The sequence below is a fragment of the Bidens hawaiensis genome, unplaced genomic scaffold, assembly GCF_021521415.1.
Source record: "Bidens hawaiensis isolate Kalapana, Puna unplaced genomic scaffold, B.hawaiensis_p1.1 tig00000935_1, whole genome shotgun sequence".
NCBI lineage: Eukaryota > Viridiplantae > Streptophyta > Magnoliopsida > Asterales > Asteraceae > Bidens > Bidens hawaiensis.
Window position 1 is genome coordinate 1,716,262 of NW_027491054.1, and position 21,462 is coordinate 1,737,723.

At 32.6% G+C, this 21,462-nt stretch overlaps 1 protein-coding gene across 1 annotated transcript; it reads left to right on the plus strand.

Moving 5' to 3' along the window:
- The first annotated feature begins 413 nt into the window (after positions 1–413).
- LOC143548406 (uncharacterized) lies at positions 414–6,957 on the plus strand. Its single transcript, XM_077039589.1, has 6 exons — positions 414–595; positions 1,332–1,430; positions 1,532–1,640; positions 4,174–4,245; positions 6,694–6,699; positions 6,806–6,957. Exons 1-6 carry the CDS (start codon positions 414–416, stop codon positions 6,923–6,925), a joined length of 588 nt encoding a protein of 195 aa, XP_076895704.1. The 3' UTR covers positions 6,926–6,957.
- Positions 6,958–21,462: the final 14,505 nt, after the last annotated feature.

Below are 21,462 nucleotides of genomic sequence, written 5' to 3' on the forward strand. Positions count from 1 at the left end.
TTTGCTTCCCAAAACGCTAGGAGAGCCTCAAAATTCGCTTAAGTTCTATCATTTTGATACACTACTTTTTTTTTATAACAGTTGTACTCGTATTGTGGTTTTTAATATATAATCGATGAGTTTATCTTATAAGGAGGAGGCCCAAAATTTATCTCGCATAAGGCCTAAACTTTTTTTATCATTCTCGGAAACGGACCTGAGTTTGAGGGTGTTTCGCCCACGTGCATCATAAAATAGCAACACAATCGAAACAAAATGAATGCAACGAGTAATGTATGTATGATGGGCCAGTTTGGGTTGTAGTTGATGGGCTTGTAACTCAAAACCCTAACTCCTCAGCTCAAACCAGAAACAACATAATAATAACATTGAAAAAGACGTTGACAAAATCTCAAATCTGAATCTGCATCTGAATGGCGAAGCTCACGATGAACAACTCTCTTCTTCTTATTCTTTCTGTCGTCTTCTTCGTGGTCTCATCCTCGGCATTCGATTCTCCGTTCATCGTAGCCCACAAGAAAGCCACTCTCAACAGACTCAAATCCGGCTCTGAAAAAGTCTCCGTTTCCATCGACATATACAACGAGGGATCCGCGTAAGTCGTATTCTGCATACTTTTCATCTGTGTTGATTGATTGATCCAACACTCATATCTGCAATTGAAAGTTTAGATTTTTCTCTTTGGTTTGTTTGAATGTCTGGAAGTTAGTAGTATGAGTTTGAGTATGTTTAGTTTAAGTAGATGGGTTAGGGGTCATTTTGTAAGTGTGCCGAGATGTTTAATAAATAGAAAGACTCAATCTTGGTTCAGATTAATTTCCGTGTTCGTGTTCTTTGGGCCTGATTTTTTACAGGTGTTCGTTGATTGATTTAAATATGATGTTGTTACCTTTTAGGGCTACAAAAAGTTTGTTTTTTTTTTCAAAGGACCTTTGGTTTGACATCTGTTTACTGTTATTTATTATATACTTGGTACTACTTGCTACTGTGTGATGTTTTCCGTTTAAAAATATGAACTTGAGATTTAGTACCTGAATAGATGTGCATTTCAAGAAATAAATTGGTTTTTTCTTCAACTCTTTTAACAGATTATATGGTGCATTTATAGCTTCTAGACAAGAAATCAATGCTTACAATCAGTATCTAAATGTATTTTTTTTCTATATCATTTAGTCTACTTTTGTATATCAGTGTTTATGTTTGCTTTGTAATCAGAATCAGCACTGTGCATTATCAAGGAGCCATTTATCTCAAACTAATTGTTGTAAACAACTTAATTGTATAAAACTGTCATATATAAACTCACAATATTTGCCAACTTTTGTATACAGGACCGCATATGATGTCAGCCTCACTGATGACAGCTGGTCTTCTGAAATTTTCAAAGTCATTTCAGGAAACACTTCAATCTCTTGGGAAAAACTTGACGTGTATGTATCGTAATCTAACATTATGCAGAATGCTTTTCAGTAAAAGCAATATTTATATATTATTAATGATTCTCACAATAGTTTGTTGTTTATACCATCAGCGGCGTGGTTTTATCTCACTCATTTGAGTTGGAATCGAATGTGAAAACCGTCTTTTATAGCACCCCGGCTGTTGTCACGTTCCGTGTCCCTACTAAGGCGGCATTACAGGTTTGTTTACAAAGAAACTAAGTTATCTTTTCTTTTTCAGGCATTTTATGTGTGCAAAAAAAAGGAGAAAGAAAACTCGAATCGTGAATTCGGTTATTGGTTCTACAAATTCTAAGTCTATTCAAGCCAATAAATCGAATAATAACCGCTTTGATCGGATAACTGAATTGAATAAATTGGTTTAATCTGTTGAATTTGGTTTGGATAGACACATTCTAATCCTGATCAATTTGGTTTTTGGATAGGGCCAAATATATTCAGAACCGAATTAACCAATGCACTATTTTTAGACATAATTACATAAAGCATTGTTTATGTTCGTCTCTATCTTCAGGTTACGTCTTTTATGTTTAAAATCACCCTAGCCATTCTTTACGTTTCCTTTATGTTTCACTTTCATCCTTTATGGCTTTGTTAGAATTTTAGGTTAAGCCATGATATGTGCAAAGCATGCTAGGATAATCTAGTCTTTTACCGACCTCTATTATAAATCTTTATAACCCTAGAACTATTGTGCGATAATATAATGTCTCTTTTTAAAAAAATTATAATAATAACAACAATAATAATAAAAATATGCCTACATTTCAGTAAAAGTAAATGGCCTTGTGTCATTTTAATTTTTTTGTGAAACATTACATGTTAACTGCAAGTCAATTTAGAACTTTGCCCAGAGCTACAAAATAGTGATAAAGCTGTCCTTATTTTATAAAGATGAGTCTGTTCAGCGTGGTAAATATTATTTAGGGGTACAAGTGAGCCAAGGCGCTCGTGAGCTACTCGAGTTCGGCTCGCTAAAAGCTCAAATCAAGCTGAGCTTAAACGAGTTCCAGCCTGAGTTTGAGCCTACAATAAGGTTGCTTAATAAACAAGCCCGAGCTACACTTGTCGAGCTTGAGTCGACTTGCATGCTTAATTCAGACTATTATTTATATAATTTTTATTCATTATAATAACTGTTAATATAGAAAAAGTATATGGTAAAAATAAGTAAATAATTTATATTATGTTATGTATAAAAATTATATCTAAAATATATGAAAAATAAATATAAATTTAAGTAAAATAGGTGATGAATAATGAACTAGTCGAGGCTGTGCCAAGCTCGAGCTTGAAAAGCTATTCATGAGTCGAGCCCGAGCTTTAGAAATAGAGCGCGACAAGCCCGAGCTTGAAATCTAGTCACAAGCTGAGGTCGGGCTCGGCACTTGTTTGCACCAATACATGTTAATTTGAGAACTTTTAGTGAAGGTAAAAAGATAAACTAAAGAAAGTCAAGCCTGTGTCTAATAATTGAAGGATAGGCTAATCGGGAAAATTTTGATTCTTGTTACTTAGTTGCCTAGTTACTTTTGTGATGCAGAAAAGCACAACACCTTCAACCCGTCTCGCGTGCATCATATTTCTATGCTTTATTTCATTTTCAACCATTTTTATATGATGCGATGCGTGCTGCGCCTGATGCAATCTAAAGATGGCATTGTTGCACATCATGCCCTCATATGGTGCTAAATGCGCTTTGCATAATGCACTCAGTGCGTTATGATGCGCGCATGATGTACCGGAGGAAAAGTGTGAATTTACAACAAAAGGTGCAGAATATTCACGCATGTGTTGGAATTTTAGTATTTTCTTAAGATCGCATCGCATACGTGATACGCTTGTGCATCGGATTTTTAGACCAAATGCATGATTGCATCATGCAATTTAAAACCAAATTTATATTGTATTTACACGTATATTTAACATGAAAACAGTTTTGCAAATCAATATCTAATAACATTTATATGTGACAAAACCAATCTCTCTTATAAAGTATAATGTGAAATAAAAAGGCATGTAAAGGATGAGTAAAAGACTAGATTAGCCTCACATATTTTGCACATGTTTTGATTAAACCAAAAAATCTAAGAGTTGTTCATAAAGGATGAAAAGTGAAATAGAAAGGAAACATCAAGTATGGCTGATGTGATTTTTAAACATTAACGATGTAACCTGAAAGTAGAGGCAAACATAAAGGATGTTTTCTATAATATTGTCATTTTTGTATTTGTATAATTAAATTGCCCAAACAAAAAGGATAAGCTACAGTGTAGGTATGTTAATCGGGCTTGGAATTTGGATTTCAAGTTTGGGTTATTTAGTTTTTTTATGTTTGAAAGTCTAACTGTAACCCGACTCTAAGAATCATCGTTTTTTGAGTGTGTACCGGTAAGAGCTATTGGGGTACGGGTGAACCCGATTTTGGTTTGGTTAATCGGGTTTAGGTTAAATTGGCGGGTCGGGCCTGCCAAGATGTATGTGCTTAGACTCCCTGTATTGTCGTTTTTGGCTCAGTTTTTAACCGTTTTCGAGTTGTAAATGTGGTTTTCGGTTCTCTCGGTATCAAACCAGATAAACCGAATGCTAACTGGTTTAATCAGATAGCCAAACCAAATAAATCGGTTGATTCGGTTGGGTTTTTTGTTAGGGTGAAAGATGAGAACACTTTTGATTGTATTTGCTTAATCTCACAGTATTTTGGTTTCTGCAGGAGGCTTATTCGACTTCAATTTTGCCCCTCGAAATCTTATCAGACAAGCCTAAGGAGAGTGTTCTTAATCTTGTAAGTTGTTTTTTATTGTTAAAACAGTTTAATATAGGTATAATATCATAATTTTTCACAAAGATATGATATAAAAAAAATATTTAAATTTGTGATCCTTTCTTAAAACTTGCATCAGGATAAGACTTTTAGAGTATGAGAAAAAGAGAGAGGGGTATAGTGGTTGCTATATTAAAAGCTGTATGTATATTCTCTAAAAATTTGGTATATCTTAATTTACCACAAATTGATAATAATATCAAATATGCCCGTTTAAATATAAAATATATTTTTAAAAACATTTAACTGAACATTTAAAACGGGTTTAAACCGACGGATGGGTGGTAGGTAGTTGTTGGAAATATAATATTTTTATTTATCAACCCAGAGATGTTAGGGTAACCAACTACACTCACTGAACGATTAATAAGAGTTCACCTGTATTATTATTAGTCTAGTAGTGGGTTTAAACCAGTTACCCATGTAGACTAAACGGCTGTTTGGTAGCGTCTTAACAGTCGTATTATTATTAGTGTAGTAGTGTTTAATGGCTCAAAGCCTCTTAATGGCTAAGAGGTAGCACCTCATAGTGGGTCATGGCACTGTTCAAGTAATAAAGAAAAAGATTAAATTCTTTTTATCTCACAACCCGGTTCACAAATCCAACCTAGGTCACAACCCACTTTTTAATTAAATATTCTTTTTTTTTCTTTTCTTTCAAACAATTTGTTTTTTATATTACTTGATTTTTATTTAATAATTTATATTATTAACTTATTTTAAAAATCCAAGAACACAGTCTTATTTAGTTTATTTTTATGAACATTTCAATATAAATTTTATAAAAAACGGAGCACTTTAAAAATATGTATTTTTTAATATTGTTATATGTAAAAATTTTGTTTTGTTAATACCTGTAAAAATTCAAGATTTTTTTTATAGAATTATAATATTATCTTTTTTAATAATTTTTTATACTTAAAATAATATTCTTTAAATAAAAAAACATTTTATTAGTTTTAATAACTTTTATAGAAACCTAATAAGATATATGTATTAAAATAATTGGTTTGGGTTGGGTTGTTACTAAAAGTGAAAAGTTGGGTTAGGTCGTGTTGTGTAGATGGAAGAGAGAAATTAGTTTTTTATTAAAAAGTTGGGTTAGGTCGTGTTGTGTAGATGGAAGAGAGAAATTAGTTTTTTATTAAAAAGTTGGGTTGGGTTGTGAATAAAGCTAGTCCGTCTGAATGATTAAGAGGTAGCCTCTTAACCATTCAGACTTAAGGTTACCTCTTAACCATTAAGAGGCTATGAGTCATTAAGAGATAGCATTGGCTACCAACCCAAATTGAATTACCACGAGGCCCGGTAGACTAACCCAAATTTTAGAGCCCAATTAGACTTTGAATATGCCCAATAGCACTTAGACACCATAGGTGGGTTCATGCCCAACACCCCGAAGCCCATATGATGAAAAAACTGGCCCATACATGTGAGCCGGCCTTGATATACTGACTGACCTAATATCAATTAGGCCTGATGAAAAGGAATCGGCCCAATCTAGTTAGGCCCAATAATATAACTTAGTTTATCTAATACTAGGTCCAGTATATTTTTTACTCCTTTCGGTTAATTATAAGCGGCCCAATAGATGAAACCCGACCCATCTAGTAAACTCGATAATATTATCGATGAATTTAAATTCTGTTAAAGCATTAAATATAACCTGTCTCGTTTATATAATTTCAAACTCCAAATTATGTAAATATCACTTTAATGTTTAAATAAATAAACATTTATATGACCAACCCATATTTAGTTTATATAAGAATAATAAACTAAATAAATAGTTATCCATATTCGGTGTATTATTTTATCTGCATCGGATTATTTTAAAATCACCTTATAACCTACACAATTAAATTTACATAAACATATCCTTATGTTTATTAAGCCGAACCAGATAACCCACCCTACACAAACAAAGTCGGTCATCATCATAAATAATCATCTTTTACCACTTAAAAAAAATAATTAAACATGAAGGGTATAATGGGGATATTATGAATTTTATCTAATGAATTGGCAAATATGAAATAAAGATTTTTGAATGAGTGTATTTTTTATAATGCCATGTGATAATAGTTTTACCACAAAAATGGTAATATTAAATATACATATTAAAAGAAGTGGGTATAATTGTTCATATTATAAATTGTGTCTAATCACATAAAATTGTAAATTTTTTTGAATGGGTATTACTGGTGTGGTATGTTTCGTTATTACATTAGACAATTTTTATCGGGTAAAAAATAGTTTAAAATTGGTACAAGTGTATTGCTATTTTTAATGAACGGCGACAAGTGTAGTAGTAGTAGTATTATTATTATTATATTTGAAAGTTTCTTACGTATTGAATTTGTGTGCATGAATCTGTGGTGGGTGGATTCCAAATTGAAACCGTTTCAGGCAAAGGTAAGAGGAGATACACTTGTCACTACTCATTAATGCGTCTCTATAAACGTGTTGGTTGTTCAGAAAAATGGTAACATGTATGTTTTTGTTTTGTCTGAACGTGCAGAGACTGTTGGCTAGTTATGGGTCCTTGGTGTCGGTGATCTCCATCGTTGTTTTGTTTGTGTACCTCGTGGCAACACCATCCAAGTCCGGTGCCGCTAAGGGAAGCAAGAAGAAACGTTGATTACGTACGTCACTCTGTAATGTAGTTTGTAGAGGTGACCCGACCCGACCCCTTTTGTGTTTTGACTTGAGTTGACGTTGGAACAAAAACCGCTATGTTGCACGAATAGTTTGTTGTTATTAAATTAAATGGATGTTATATGTTTTAAATTACTTAGCTTTTTTCCTTTGTTTTGAAAAAGAAAATGCAATAATACTCATCTGTTGGACGTAGAACCGGATACACAACTTCTGGCCATCGGGTTTGGACTGTCACACTATCGAACTAAATTGCGAACTAGATTGGTTGTTAGACGAGATTCTTTTAAAAATTGCTCTAAAATTTTATATGGTTGTCATGGTTACCGGTTAGGGGTGTCCATCGTTTCAGGTTGGAAATCTATTTGGGAGGAACCAACGACAGCTAAATTTAGTAATGTTAAAACCAAACCAAAAGGCGAATAAGAATTCGGTTCGGTTAACCACGGTCGTTAACCAAATAAAAGTATTGGTTTTTTTAAAACTGATTAAAACTATTTTTTTTGGGTTCTTTGTTGGTTGTCAAAATTCTTTGGCTTAGATTAAAAACTAAAAAGAGTGATTGAGATTAATCATAAAACTAAAGTGTGTGTCCCATTTGGGTTTAAGATTAAACGAATCAAAAACCAATTTAGTTACTCGGTTTGGTTTGTTCGATTTACTCTCAATGTAGTTACTCAAAGAGAGTGATTTACTTGGTTCAAAACCTAATATTTACTGCCAGTACATGTTACTTGTTTATGGGACCCTTTGTTTTTCTGAGAATCCATTAAAAAATGCATTTCCGTATTTACTTTTAAGTTAAAATTTAAATATATTATTTTTAAATTTACGTTATTTATGATGTCAGATAAAGGTCTGACAAACGGAGGTGTTATTTGTCGGGTTTGATGACCAGTCCAAATCAAACCGAAGAAGTAAACCAAAACACAAACGTAATCATTAAGCTGAAAACTTTTACCTACAATATGAAAATCACTATAAAAAAATCTTGAAATATCTTTTAAAGTGATTATTTGATAATATAAGTACAAAGTTTTCATAATATAGTATTTTAACATCATTGATCAAAAACTAGTAAACCTTAACAAACAAATTATCAAACATTAGTAAATGAAATCGAACAAACATAACCTTAATTTGTGTTTACTAATTTGTTTAATGCGCTATTGACCTTATGGTAGAATGACCTCCTTAATTTGTGTTTACTAATTTGTTTAATGCGCTATTGACCTTATGGTAGAATGACCTGAGGCCGAGGGTGATGAATAAGGCTTAGAGGTCTTAAGGTATTCTCTTATGTTCGAAATCTATGAATAATAATCAATCCTGAACTTGACCGAAAAACCCGAAACCACGGTTGAAAGATTCTTCCCATTAGGGTTATAAAGTAGATTTTTTTCTTTTTTATAAAACTTGTGCCAAATTAACTCTACGATTCGATTAGAAGACCTTCAAAAAATCGTCAGAAACAAATAAGGCAGGGTCAAAAGCTAGTGAAAAGCATCTTTACTTAAAATATATGTATATGAAATGAAAATTTAAGGTGAGCCAAACAAAAAACTCATCCTTATCTTATTTGAGTTTTTGTCAACTCATGGCTGGTAGGTCCACTGTAATTTTTTTTGTCAATTTATGGGTGTAGGTCCTATCACCTGTGTCCTCCATGTGATAGAAATAAAGACTTTACAGTAATTTAATTGGAAGGTGGGTTTATATTATTTTATACAACATATATTTATGTCTTATGAAATTTATGCACAAATTCAATCAATCAATCATGCCCAGTAAAATCTCACCGACAGCAAAGCTATAAGTAGGGTCTGGGGAGGGTGGGATGTAGGCACACCATACCTCTATCCAAAGAAATAGAGAGGTGGCTTCCAAAAATACCCTCGGCTCTAAGTACAAGAAATTAATATTGAATATATATATATAAATATATTAATATATATATATAGAATATATATATATATATATATTGCACAAATTAATGAATTAATATATTAATATATATCTATATATTGAATATATATATATATATATTGCACAAATTAATGAATTAATATACTAATATATATCTATATTATATATATATATATATATATATATATTATACAGGGCATTTATAAAATAAAAACTCATTTGAGTTGAGAAAATAAACACCCTATGTAAAATCAGTTTTTTTTTAATTTTTTTTACATATGTGATATATGTTACATTTAATACAAAACATCAAAAAATTAAAAAAAAAAAAACTTGTTTCATATTTATTACAATTTGTTTTTAACTTTTAAACATATTTTTCATTAGAGAGAAATGTAACTTCACTTTTATTTTTTTTTATTAGTTTTATTACGTATGTACATAATAATTACGTACGTTATACACTCAACACATCTGAGTTTTTAGGAAAAAAAAGGTCATTCTTTTAAAAGTGTAGCAATTCTCAGCTTAAAAAGAATAACATGCACAATTTATGGTGTATTTTTTTCGTTTAAAAAAATATCATATATAAATATATGATTAATCTTAAAAATAGGAAAACTTTACAAGAGTCAGCAATGATAGCTATATCAAGTTTAACACCTCTAAAGCTTTTTCACGCTTGAAAAATGGTAATGTGAAACCCACCCTTTATCATTTCCAATAATTTTTTAATTAAAGTTTCAAAATACACTTTGCATAATATTGAGCTTTGTAATGGATCCTTACCATGTTTTAAAGGGAAGGGGCACCATTTCGATACCCATATGGGGTACTTGTTAGTCAATGAGAGGAGCACTTCTATCTATTGGGATAGTGATATGAGGTAGTGTTAATCGGTAACAATTGGGGTAGTAAGTGTTTGACTTTTTAAGTGGATACTCAACCAATCATTCATCATTTTTGTAATTATTTTTAAAAAAATGATTTCACTGTGGTTAAGTGAAGTTTTACATGTGATTAATATGTTTTTGGATAATTAAGAATGTATATGATTTGATAGTGCAAGATTGGTAAAACTTATGATACATGAGAGAAGCACCCTTTCTCCCTTAGGCCGCACAATATGGTACACGAAGCCTGCCTATGTGGCCTGTTTGAGCTTATTGAAACACCGCACCGGCATGCTAATGGTCACGCGTGACGGGGCTGAAGTAAGGATAGTCACGCGGGTCATTGAGTGATCCCAAATGATGAAAGTGAACCGTAACATATAGTGTTAGTTAACTTGCAATAAGTCATCTGTTCAATAATATATATTGCACGTTTAATGTTTTCATGTAACAATATATAGTGATATAAAATGAGCTTATATAAAATGTATTATTAGTATTCTTTTTTAACTGAATTATAACACAACAAATCTTGACTATGTTACCACATTAAAAATATATTTGAACGTGTAGTAGATTATTTTATTTAGTGTGTAACACTTTACAAGTACATTTTAAATCAATTTTGCATATAAAAACCATACTTTATTATAACTCGAAATGTATTCCGACCCAAAACGATAAATACAAATAAACTTACCTGATGTTGATTATCGAATTCAGAAGTATCCGGTTAATATTGTAGCATCACGGGTTACCGGACGGGTCCAAATAACCTGCTAAAGAAACGTGAAACGATGAGATACATTTAGCTCATTATTTTGTTATTTTTATATTAAATACATTCGCAATTTTAATTTATAAATAAACTTTGTGTTATTATTTTCATTATTATGTTTTTCATTATCAAATACCTTTTTCAAAGTTAAAGTTACTCCTAAATATTTCTATAAATCACGTAACTAGCGGTGTAAACGAAAACCGAACCCGAGTTTGATTAGGCTCGAGCACGGCTCGTATAACTCATACAGTGCTCGAGCTTGAAAACGGCTATTTACGATCTCTATAGATAAAACTCGAGCTCGACTCATAAATAGTTATTCAAACTCAAGCTAGGCTCGGGCTCAACTCGTTTACTAAATATTAATTTTTATATGTTTATAACTAATTTTATATATTTTTGATCAATAATAATTTAATATATGACATAATATGTATTATTTAGTTATTTTTACATAGGATCATATATATTAATTAATTATTAATATATTTAAATATATTATAAAAGCAAGCACCACATTTTTTGGGGGGAACGTGAAATGGGTGCACACGAACCAAATCGCTCACGAGCTATTTAAGATCGACTCGTATAAAAACTAAATATCATGTCTATATATTATCTAAACTAAAACACCATGTATCTTTCTAGAGTGTGAACATCAACCATTATTCTCGTCTATAGCGTGTTGGTCACATTCAATTCAAACCTTCACTTAACCACATGCAATGAAATACTTAGACATAGTGAATGTTACCGATCAGAATTAGAATAACCGAGAATGGATTTTTTGTATGAAAAGAAAATACAAGAAATCAATTACACATATCATTAGACTATAGTCACACCGACCATCTTCGGTTCATAATCCATAAATATACTAGAAACTCGTCTTTAAAATATGCGAGTAGTGATAAAAGTTACGTATAAATAAAATAATATGAACCATTAAAATAGCATATTTATAAGACCATGATCCATAAGATTATCAAACATCCTTTAATAACAACAATAATATTAATAGTATTAGTAATTATAATATATATATTATATAAATAATGAAAATAAAAGATTAGAAGTTGAGGTAGAAACAAAGTCATTAAATTGTAGAAGACTAGGAGTTCACAAGTGTTCAATTTTTCATGTTTACGTGGACCTCTACTTTTGTTTGGATTTAAACCTTTTTTGTTGTTTATTTAAGTATGGTGATTTTGTTTATTTTTAGTATTCATAATATTTTAGTTCATCGATACTCGTTAATTAATTTATTATGGTGTCTCGTTCTGATACCCATTCATGGTGTAAAGCGGTGTCACAAATCTTTGTTTATAAATTTGGTATTTTTCGATGGTTTACTTCTATACAGTGTCAAAGTTTTCTGGTCCAACTGGATTTCTTTGTAAAAATTGCAAATAACCACTAAAGGCATAAATTCAATACAATTAACATAATATTAAACATAAGCATATAGTCATATAGGGTTTATTTGGAATCAACTAATGAAATAAAGGAAGAATGAAACACACAACTGAGTTAAATGGATCATTATTATGTTTGGATAACCTATAAGAACGAGACGATTGATTACTTTATATTGTTTGGCAACCACCAAAAACTATAGGAATAAAATACAAATGCCAGAAACACCCTTCCTCAAAATAATAAAATTTTACCAATATAAAAGACGGCAATGGCGACGATGGTGGTGGTTAGGCTTGTAAACAAACCGAACATTCCGTGAACTATTCGTGAACCGTTCGGCAGAAAGTTCATTTATTTAATAAACGAACGATCTTGAACAAAAAAATTGTGTTCGTTTAATTAAACGAACGAACAGAAACACATGTTCCGTTCGTTCGTTTATGTCTGTTTATTTATGTTCGTTTATGTATTAATAGAAAATAATAAAATATTATCCATATAGGTCATATGATTAAAGGTTTTATATTTGGTAATTTGTGTTCATTTAATTGTTTTCATTTAAGTTCGTTTGTGTTCATTTACATTTGTTCATGTATGTTCGTTTATCTTTGTTCAGTCATGCTCGTTTAGATTTTAAACAAACGAACACAAATGTCTCTTTTTAAATAAACGAACATCAACATAAATATTTGTTGGATAAGTGTTCGTGTTCTTTTAAATTCAAATGAACGAACACGAAAATGCCATTGTTCGTGTTCATTCGATTTGTTTACAGGATTTCATTATTCACATTGATGAATACATTGGTTTCAATATCTAGGCTCTGTCGATTTTATTGTGTTCGTGAATCGTTCGTGAACACATTAATTTCCTTTATGAACGAACACGAACATAAAATCTCTTCGATAAGTGATTGTGAACTATTCGTGAACACATCATTTTCTTAACAAACGAACATGAATTAGGTTTTGTTCATGTTCGTTCGGCTCGTTTACAGCCCTAGTGGTGGTGGTGGTGGCGACGAAGGCGATGGTGGTGACGGTGTCGATGTTGCTGGTGATGGTCAAGCGGTGTTGGTGGCAACAATGGTGGTCGTGGTGGTGGCGATGACAGTGTTTAGTTGGTGGTAGTGGCAGCGACGATAGTGGAGTCGGTGATCAAGTGGTGGCAGTTGCGGTGGTCAAGCATTGTTGGAGGTGGAGGTCAGGTGGTGGTGGCGGCGGCTGTAGCGGTGGTCACGTGTGGCGAGTTTGGTGGCGATGGTTAAGATGTGGTGGCAGCGCTGGTGGTCAGGTGATTTTGTCAATTGAGTATGGTGAAAAAGAAATTAAATGAAAAACAGTGGGTGCGCAAATAAACAATTTTGATGAAATAAGATTTCTTATGTAATTGTTGATTTCATTCCATTGATCAACCAACACCATTTTTTTATTTTCATATAATGATTTATTTCATTCTCTTATCATTTCTACATAGCAAAACAACCTAATAATTCTAATCAAACATAAATCATAAATAATAGAAATAAACAAATCAAATAAAAACTAAAATTGATTTTTTTAGACTCATATGGATTTGAAAATTCGAAATCAAAGATGTATGATTAATATTGATTATTTAGGATTTGCGAGGGTTGTCGTGAGAGCTAAAATATTAAACTCGAAAAGACTGGAACCTTGGAAGGTCATCGTTATCGTCGAGGGCTACCTGATCACCTGGCTTGATGGTGTTGGAATCAATACATACAGTCATGGAAGGGGTGAAAGCCGAAGGGCAGAACTCAAAAGGCACAAATAATTGTACGTTAGGTTTTTTTCATATGTCTAAATCTGCTCTTAATTCATTCTAAGCACACCTTACTTCAGAATAACCGCCGAATTCACTTCACTTCACTTCACTTCACACAACTGTACAATTGTGGTCAAACCACAATGGCATTGCCAACTTTAAGCCGAAGTTAAACATACTCTCACACCCCGCAAGAGGGGTGATGATGACAGGAGATTAGACTATTCACTTGACTTTTAAAAACATAATAATGATAATTAATTTCATACTTCTACAGTTTGTTCTTTCAGGGTTTCTTGTCTCACAATTGGCAAATTGCACTTTGGTCTTTTCAATTGTCCAAAATGTCAAACATAAAACAAATAAATAAATTCTATTTATTTATTTATTAAGTACTCGGGATCTATTAAAAACTCGGATTTTAGATGTGGGTCACTACATTCGTAAGTAATTTGTAGTGTTTGACGAATTTAATATGAACTAGGAAACTTTTACTGTTAGTGTTGTAAATGAAAGTTTGTTACGTTTTCTTTTTAATTATAACATTTACTAAATTTTGAAACACAGTCTGTGCCCCTCTGGCTTCAATAATGATGCATATATAAGACGAAATAAATAAAACAAAAGAAGTGACATTTGTATGCTTTTACGTCCATTATAATGTACAATTGTACATGTTACTGAAAACTATTCAAGACACATGTCATGGTCTTGAATCTTGATATCTCACCGACAATTAAGGCCATGATACAGTGAGACATGTGCGAATCTATATGTATTTAGTGCACGTGGCACTCATGTAAATATACGTCCAATTTTATTGTCATGCCTTTCATGCACCTCTTAACTTTATTATAGGCGTCTATCCGTCTATCTCCCTAAGTTTTCAAACTCTATAGTAACAAAATTATTATAACTATAGATTAAACTAGTCATTTACCGTTGCGTGGCAAAATCAGTTATTAAAACTCGGGCGTGGCAGTAGAGAGCGAACATGAATTCGGCTGGTATTAGCTATATCCATTACGGTACTGAAACTAAACCTAAAAAACCAAATCAAATTTACATATTTAAAATAAAGAAAAACAAAAAAAAAGTCACAACGCTCGTATAGCGTATAAACAAAATTAACATATTTATTTGGTTACTAAAACTTGGGAGTTAGTAAAAGCTGAGCGTTACAACAGTGAGTCGACGTAAATTCGGTCAATATCAGTTACGTTCATGACAACATCAACAACGTTGTTAAAACCCGAGCGTTAATACCTAACAATTAATTTTGTCAATTTAACGTATAAAAAGATTAACATATACAAAAATAAAACATTTAAAACAACATATATTAGTCGGAAACAATACGATGGTAAAACCTAAGCGTTGTTGTTCTTGGACATTGAGGCGGTGACTCGATGCGAATTCGTTCGATTTCGGTTACGTTTGTTACGGTATCAGAACTAAAACAAAAAAAATATATAAAAATTGAGGTGGACAAATGGGTTTGCATCGGTCGATAAATCTTGAGCGTTGGTCAAACCCTGCCATGTTCGTTACCATATAGACACTAAGAAAAAAAATCATCTGGTTACGTTCGTTACAATAACGGAACTAAAAATATATAAAATTTAATGTGGAACAAGGGGGTGGCGTTGGTCGATAAACTCCGAGTGTTGTCAGTTTCGGGCATTGTGGCGGTGACTCTACGCAAAGTCGCTTGGTTTCCGTCACGTTCTTTATGGTAGCGAAAAACGACCAATGGGGTGGCGTATGCCAGTAAAACCGGGGTGTTGGTCAAACCCGAGCTTTATCGTTCCGGGTGTTAAGGGGGTGCCTTTGCAATAATTCGTTTAGTTTCAATCACACTGGATACGGCACTAAAATCATGAAAAAATTGACTTCCGGTCAATTTTCACCATTTTCATTTTCGTTACGATACTAAATGTAATACCCGTAAATTTTAGTTTTACAAAATATGATATAATAATAATAATAATAATAATAATAATAATAATAATGGGAATAAAAATAATAATAATAATAATAATAATAATAATAATAATTTAAAATTGAAACCTAGATGATTTCAAACTCATGACTGAGCATATGTTTATTATTTTATATTCCAATCATCATCTAGATCAACTTGTTTCAAATTCAAACGTGAGCAACAAACAATCAACTTATTTAGGAATTTGATCACGCTTATAACTCGTTTAATATATATATACACAAACGCGATAAGACTCCAACATCAATCTCACAAAACCCTACCGCCATCATATTCGGTTCTGCCGTTACTTGAAAACCACCGCCGCCGCAACTGTTTTAAACCACCACCACTGGCCTCTCTCTCTCTACGTGACCCTACCTTGTTTCTGATTCAAGCGGTCGCCGGTGACTCCACTGCCGACGAACCGTCACGGACCTGTAGTAGTTCATCGCTGCTATCCTTGCAAATTTCATTGCTTCCGTGTCGCGAGACAAGTTCACTTCGTCACCACCGTCAAGTACCGTGCACCACCACCGTTCTGCAAACTTCCGGGAATACACCGCCGCTGCCATCGATCTCCCCAATTTAGTAAGAGACAAGTACCAACCCGAGTCAGTTTCATTCTTTTGATATCATATTTACGTGACAAAGTGGCAACTCATTCGGTTAAATACGCAGCCACCGTCACGCGTCCGGTTACTTCCTCCGCCCTCGCTTTCTGATACGTTCGTTTTGGTCTGGCTTTTGAGGTAACTGTTAACAATCTGATTACGAATACTTGTACGGTTATAGTGTCTATAACCGTTTGTTTGTTCCGGCGACTAAAGCGAATTTCAAAACTTTGTTATAAAGAAAATACACAAACTAATAACATCGATAATCTGGTTCGTTTACTGTATTTACATGATTTAGAATGTGTAATTAAAGAATCAAAAGATAGTCATGTTTCTTGTATACGTAAGTGATATGCATGTGTTTATATAATAATAATAATAATAATAATAATAATAAAGTTATGAGTAGCTTTCAAACTAATTAAAAACCGGGAAATCTGTTTTGTTGAAGGAACATATGTTAAACCACAAATAATTTCATGTAAACAAAATAAATGGTATTTTGAGAATTCTAACTGAACGAAAAGAGAGATGTAAAAATATAAAAGTCTCTATCGCCAGAACACAGGTCAACTAGTGAACTAAACAAGTTAACACATCTAAGCAAATCTTTTGAAATAAATAAAATGTAGGTATTAGTACAACGTAACGCGGCTCGGCTTTATTTGCTTACTCATCGACTATTAAGGTACGGTTTCTGGTTTCTGTCACTCATAGTATAAATTATATTCCGTTACTTCATTACGGATTCTGTTTCTTGTTACTTCGTAGTACGGTTTCTGTTTTTTGTTACTTTTAGTATCAATTATATTCTGTTACTTGGTAGTACGGTTTCCGTCTTTGTTTCCTCTTAGTATTATTTATATTCCGTTACTTTGTAGTACGGGTTTTAGTTTTCTTCACTCATAGTACTGGTTCTATATTATATTCTATGTCCGTCACTTCGTAGTGCGGATTTTTGTTATTTTTCAGTTTCATATTGAGTTCAGTTTATCCGTATGATATGTTTAATATTAAGTTTTTAACATGCAATAGGTTATATATATTTTGTATTCATTGTTGCATGTTCCTGTTCGAATTTAGTTATATGAATTTAGCTTCAGTACTCTGTTACCCGAGCATTTCTGACTTGTCGTTGGGGCGTCAACGACATGGCACTTATCGTGACAGTGCGTAATCAAAGTTCACGGCGTCTCTAGCTTGTGCTTGTATAAGCACTCTGGCCCCTAGAGGCGTATAGATCGATCTTAGCTCCGACTCCTGACTCCTGACTCCTGACATGGCACTTATCGTGACAGTGCGTAATCAAAGTTCACGGCGTCTCTGAAAGTACTCATGTAGTACCTTGGCCACTTAGAGGCGTATAGATCGATCTTAGCTCCGACTTCTGACTCCTGACTCCTGACTTCTGTTTGAGATGGAACAATGTGTGCACGCCACCCACACCGTCTCCTTGGTGCATGGACTAGCTAGCTGTGTACCCCTCTGTTTAGGCTCTGGGTGCTTCCGTATTACACGACCTATTTATTTTAACATCATCGTCGTGTATTTTAGTAATTATATTTTGTTTCGCTATATTTCTGGTCCGTTTCGATATGTGTATATGCATTTGGTTAAATTTGAGTATATTCAGATTACGTCCCGATCGTGTATCGGATTATGTTTCGCATTTAATTATAGTTCGGTCTAAAACGTGGTTTTATATCCGCAATAGTTTCAGTTCTATTTCAGTATGTGTTTTGTCTTATGTGTGCTTTTACCTATACTATTGTTCTTTCCGTTACTGGGCAATTTTTGGCTCAGCCGTGTTTTCTTGTTTTGTTTTTCTTATTTTGTTTTCAGGTAATCCGGGATTCGGGGAATTTAGTGATGAGAGATAAAAATGAAGTTCAAGCTTATAAAAGTTAATTCATTTTGTTTAATAATATGACGTAGGTTGCATTAATTTTTGTTGTATTTTGGATTGTGGCGTTGATTTGATATCTGTAATAGTAACACGTTAGCCTGTTCCGGGTTGGGGTGTTACAGTTATGGTATCAGAGCTAAGGCTCTTTCCTGTAGAAAACTTAAACCTTAAAATCAGACTTGTGAGATAATGGGTAGACGTTGGGTTAGGATTAATATTTCATATCAATCTTCGTGCCGATCATTTTGTGATTTTCGGTCTATTTTTAGAGTCCTTTCTAGGCACCTACGTCAATCTCTGACTTTCCGGATTTCATTTAGTTGAATAAATTGTTCATGCTTACACTATACAAATATGGAAATGACTTTCGAAGACAACGCCACACAACTAAAGGGATCACGACTTTGACTTACGTACCCTCTACGCTCGATTCAGACTTTACTACCACGCACGCCTCTAGACGTTTTCCGCGATAATTATGCATTTGAATAAACATCATTTCTTAATTATTTTGTCATCACATTACTCTTTTGTTATAAGCCAAGCCATGTTTTTAAAATGCATAATGGAAGGCTTGTTAGGACACAGTCGTAAGGTAAATTGACGATTATGGTCGCGAACGTAATCGTGAATTTACAGGTACGCATGTGTGCTACAAAAATTCTTTTATGCAGATTTTGTTCCTCTAATACTCCATCCGATATGACCTCGTCATAAGATTTTTCACTTTATTGTGCTAGTGTTATGTGTTTATTAATTTATCTATTTATTTATTTGTATATGAGTAAAAAAAAATATGTAAACTTATAAAATTTGATTTTTGAATTTGATATGTTTTGAGTTTTTTAAAATTATGAAGGATCAAATTTGTTACCGTTTTTAAGTTCTACTTATAGTCACCTGTTTCAGTTAGTTGTTTTGTCTTGGTTACAAGTTATAGGATTCATTTAGATGTCTTCGTTTGACATTTTTGTGATACACCCAATTATATGTATTTAGAGAAAAAATTTTCTGTTTCATTTCAGTAATATGATTAAGTATTCTCAGTTAAATATTTTAGTTTACCATTTAAGTTTTGTTTGGTATCATTACCGCTTGAAGTTATGTTTCTTATCCGTTACGTCAAAGTTTGATTGCGCATGGATAACTAGAAATTTCGAGGACGAAATTTTATTTAGGGAGGTAGAATTGTAATATCCGCATATTTAAAATATTTAAAATAATAAATATTAGTAATGGATATAAGAAAATATATACAGTTGAGTTGGATAATTTATTTTTAAACTTCATAAAATCGTTTCAGTAACATAATGATTTTTGTGAAGTAACATATTTATCTTACAAGTATAAATTCAAAAGCAACAAGTATTAACAAATGTAAGGTATGTATGTGTGCTACTAAAATCCATTTTGCAGCTTAATGTTCCTCTAATATTTAGATACGACATTGTCTTAAGTTTTCGCTATTATCTGCTAGTGTTACGTGTCTTTTATTATATATTTATTTATTTTTATATCAGTGTAGAAATGCATGTTAATATTCAAAATATGTTTTTGAAAATTTACGTTTTAAGTCTTGATTTTTTTTTAGTATTCCATTAGTTATCACTTTTTATTTCCACTTATAAGTCACATGTTTCAGTTATCTGTCTTTCGTTTTGGTTATTAGTTACACAATTTAGTCATAGGCTTTAGCTCATCAAAATTTATTTATTTTAGTTATTAGTTATCCACTATGTTATATGTAATTCTGTGTTCAAATGAAATTTTTGATTTCCGTTTATAAGAACTAGTATTATCCGATACAAGTTTTAGGTTACCCATAGTTTCGTTCAATATCATCATGGCAACGAGTCAGCTATTTCAGTTTGGATGGTTTTGATTTCATATGAATTCTGTTTTATATGTCCTAATATTTGTTTCCAAGACTTTGCAATTGTCATGTCTGAATTTATGAAAGTTTAGGTTTGTTTCGTTTCCGTGATATCCGAAAGTATGTGTCACCGTCTTACAATTTCGAGGACGAAATGTTTTTTTTAGGATGGAAGAGTTGTAATACCCGTAAATTTTAGTTTTACAAAATATGATATAATAATAATAATAATAATGGGAATAAAAATAATAATAATAATAATAATAATAATAATAATAATAATTTAAAATTGAAACCTAGATGATTTCAAACTCATGACTGAGCATATGTTTATTATTTTATATTCCAATCATCATCTAGATCAACTTGTTTCAAATTCAAACGTGAGCAACAAACAATCAACTTATTTAGGAATTTGATCACGCTTATAACTCGTTTAATATATATATACACAAACGCGATAAGACTCCAACATCAATCTCACAAAACCCTACCGCCATCATATTCGGTTCTGCCGTTACTTGAAAACCACCGCCGCCGCAACTGTTTTAAACCACCACCACTGGCCTCTCTCTCTCTACGTGACCCTACCTTGTTTCTGATTCAAGCGGTCGCCGGTGACTCCACTGCCGACGAACCGTCACGGACCTGTAGTAGTTCATCGCTGCTATCCTTGCAAATTTCATTGCTTCCGTGTCGCGAGACAAGTTCACTTCGTCACCACCGTCAAGTACCGTGCACCACCACCGTTCTGCAAACTTCCGGGAATACACCGCCGCTGCCATCGATCTCCCCAATTTAGTAAGAGACAAGTACCAACCCGAGTCAGTTTCATTCTTTTGATATCATATTTACGTGACAAAGTGGCAACTCATTCGGTTAAATACGCAGCCACCGTCACGCGTTCGGTTACTTCCTCCGCCCTCGCTTTCTGATACGTTCGTTTTGGTCTGGCTTTTGAGGTAACTGTTAACAATCTGATTACGAATACTTGTACGGTTATAGTGTCTATAACCGTTTGTTTGTTCCGGCGACTAAAGCGAATTTCAAAACTTTGTTATAAAGAAAATACACAAACTAATAACATCGATAATCTGGTTCGTTTACTGTATTTACATGATTTAGAATGTGTAATTAAAGAATCAAAAGATAGTCATGTTTCTTGTATACGTAAGTGATATGCATGTGTTTATATAATAATAATAATAATAATAAAGTTATGAGTAGCTTTCAAACTAATTAAAAACCGGGAAATCTGTTTTGTTGAAGGAACATATGTTAAACCACAAATAATTTCATGTAAACAAAATAAATGGTATTTTGAGAATTCTAA

Coding starts and splice junctions, on each gene's coding strand:
- LOC143548406 (XM_077039589.1), top strand. CDS start 414: ATGGCGAAGCTCACGATGAACAACTCTCTTCTTCTTATTCTTTCTGTC. Junction 596..1,331: donor ATATACAACGAGGGATCCGC/GTAAGTCGTATT, acceptor TTTTGTATACAG/GACCGCATATGATGTCAGCC. Junction 1,641..4,173: donor CTACTAAGGCGGCATTACAG/GTTTGTTTACAA, acceptor TGGTTTCTGCAG/GAGGCTTATTCGACTTCAAT.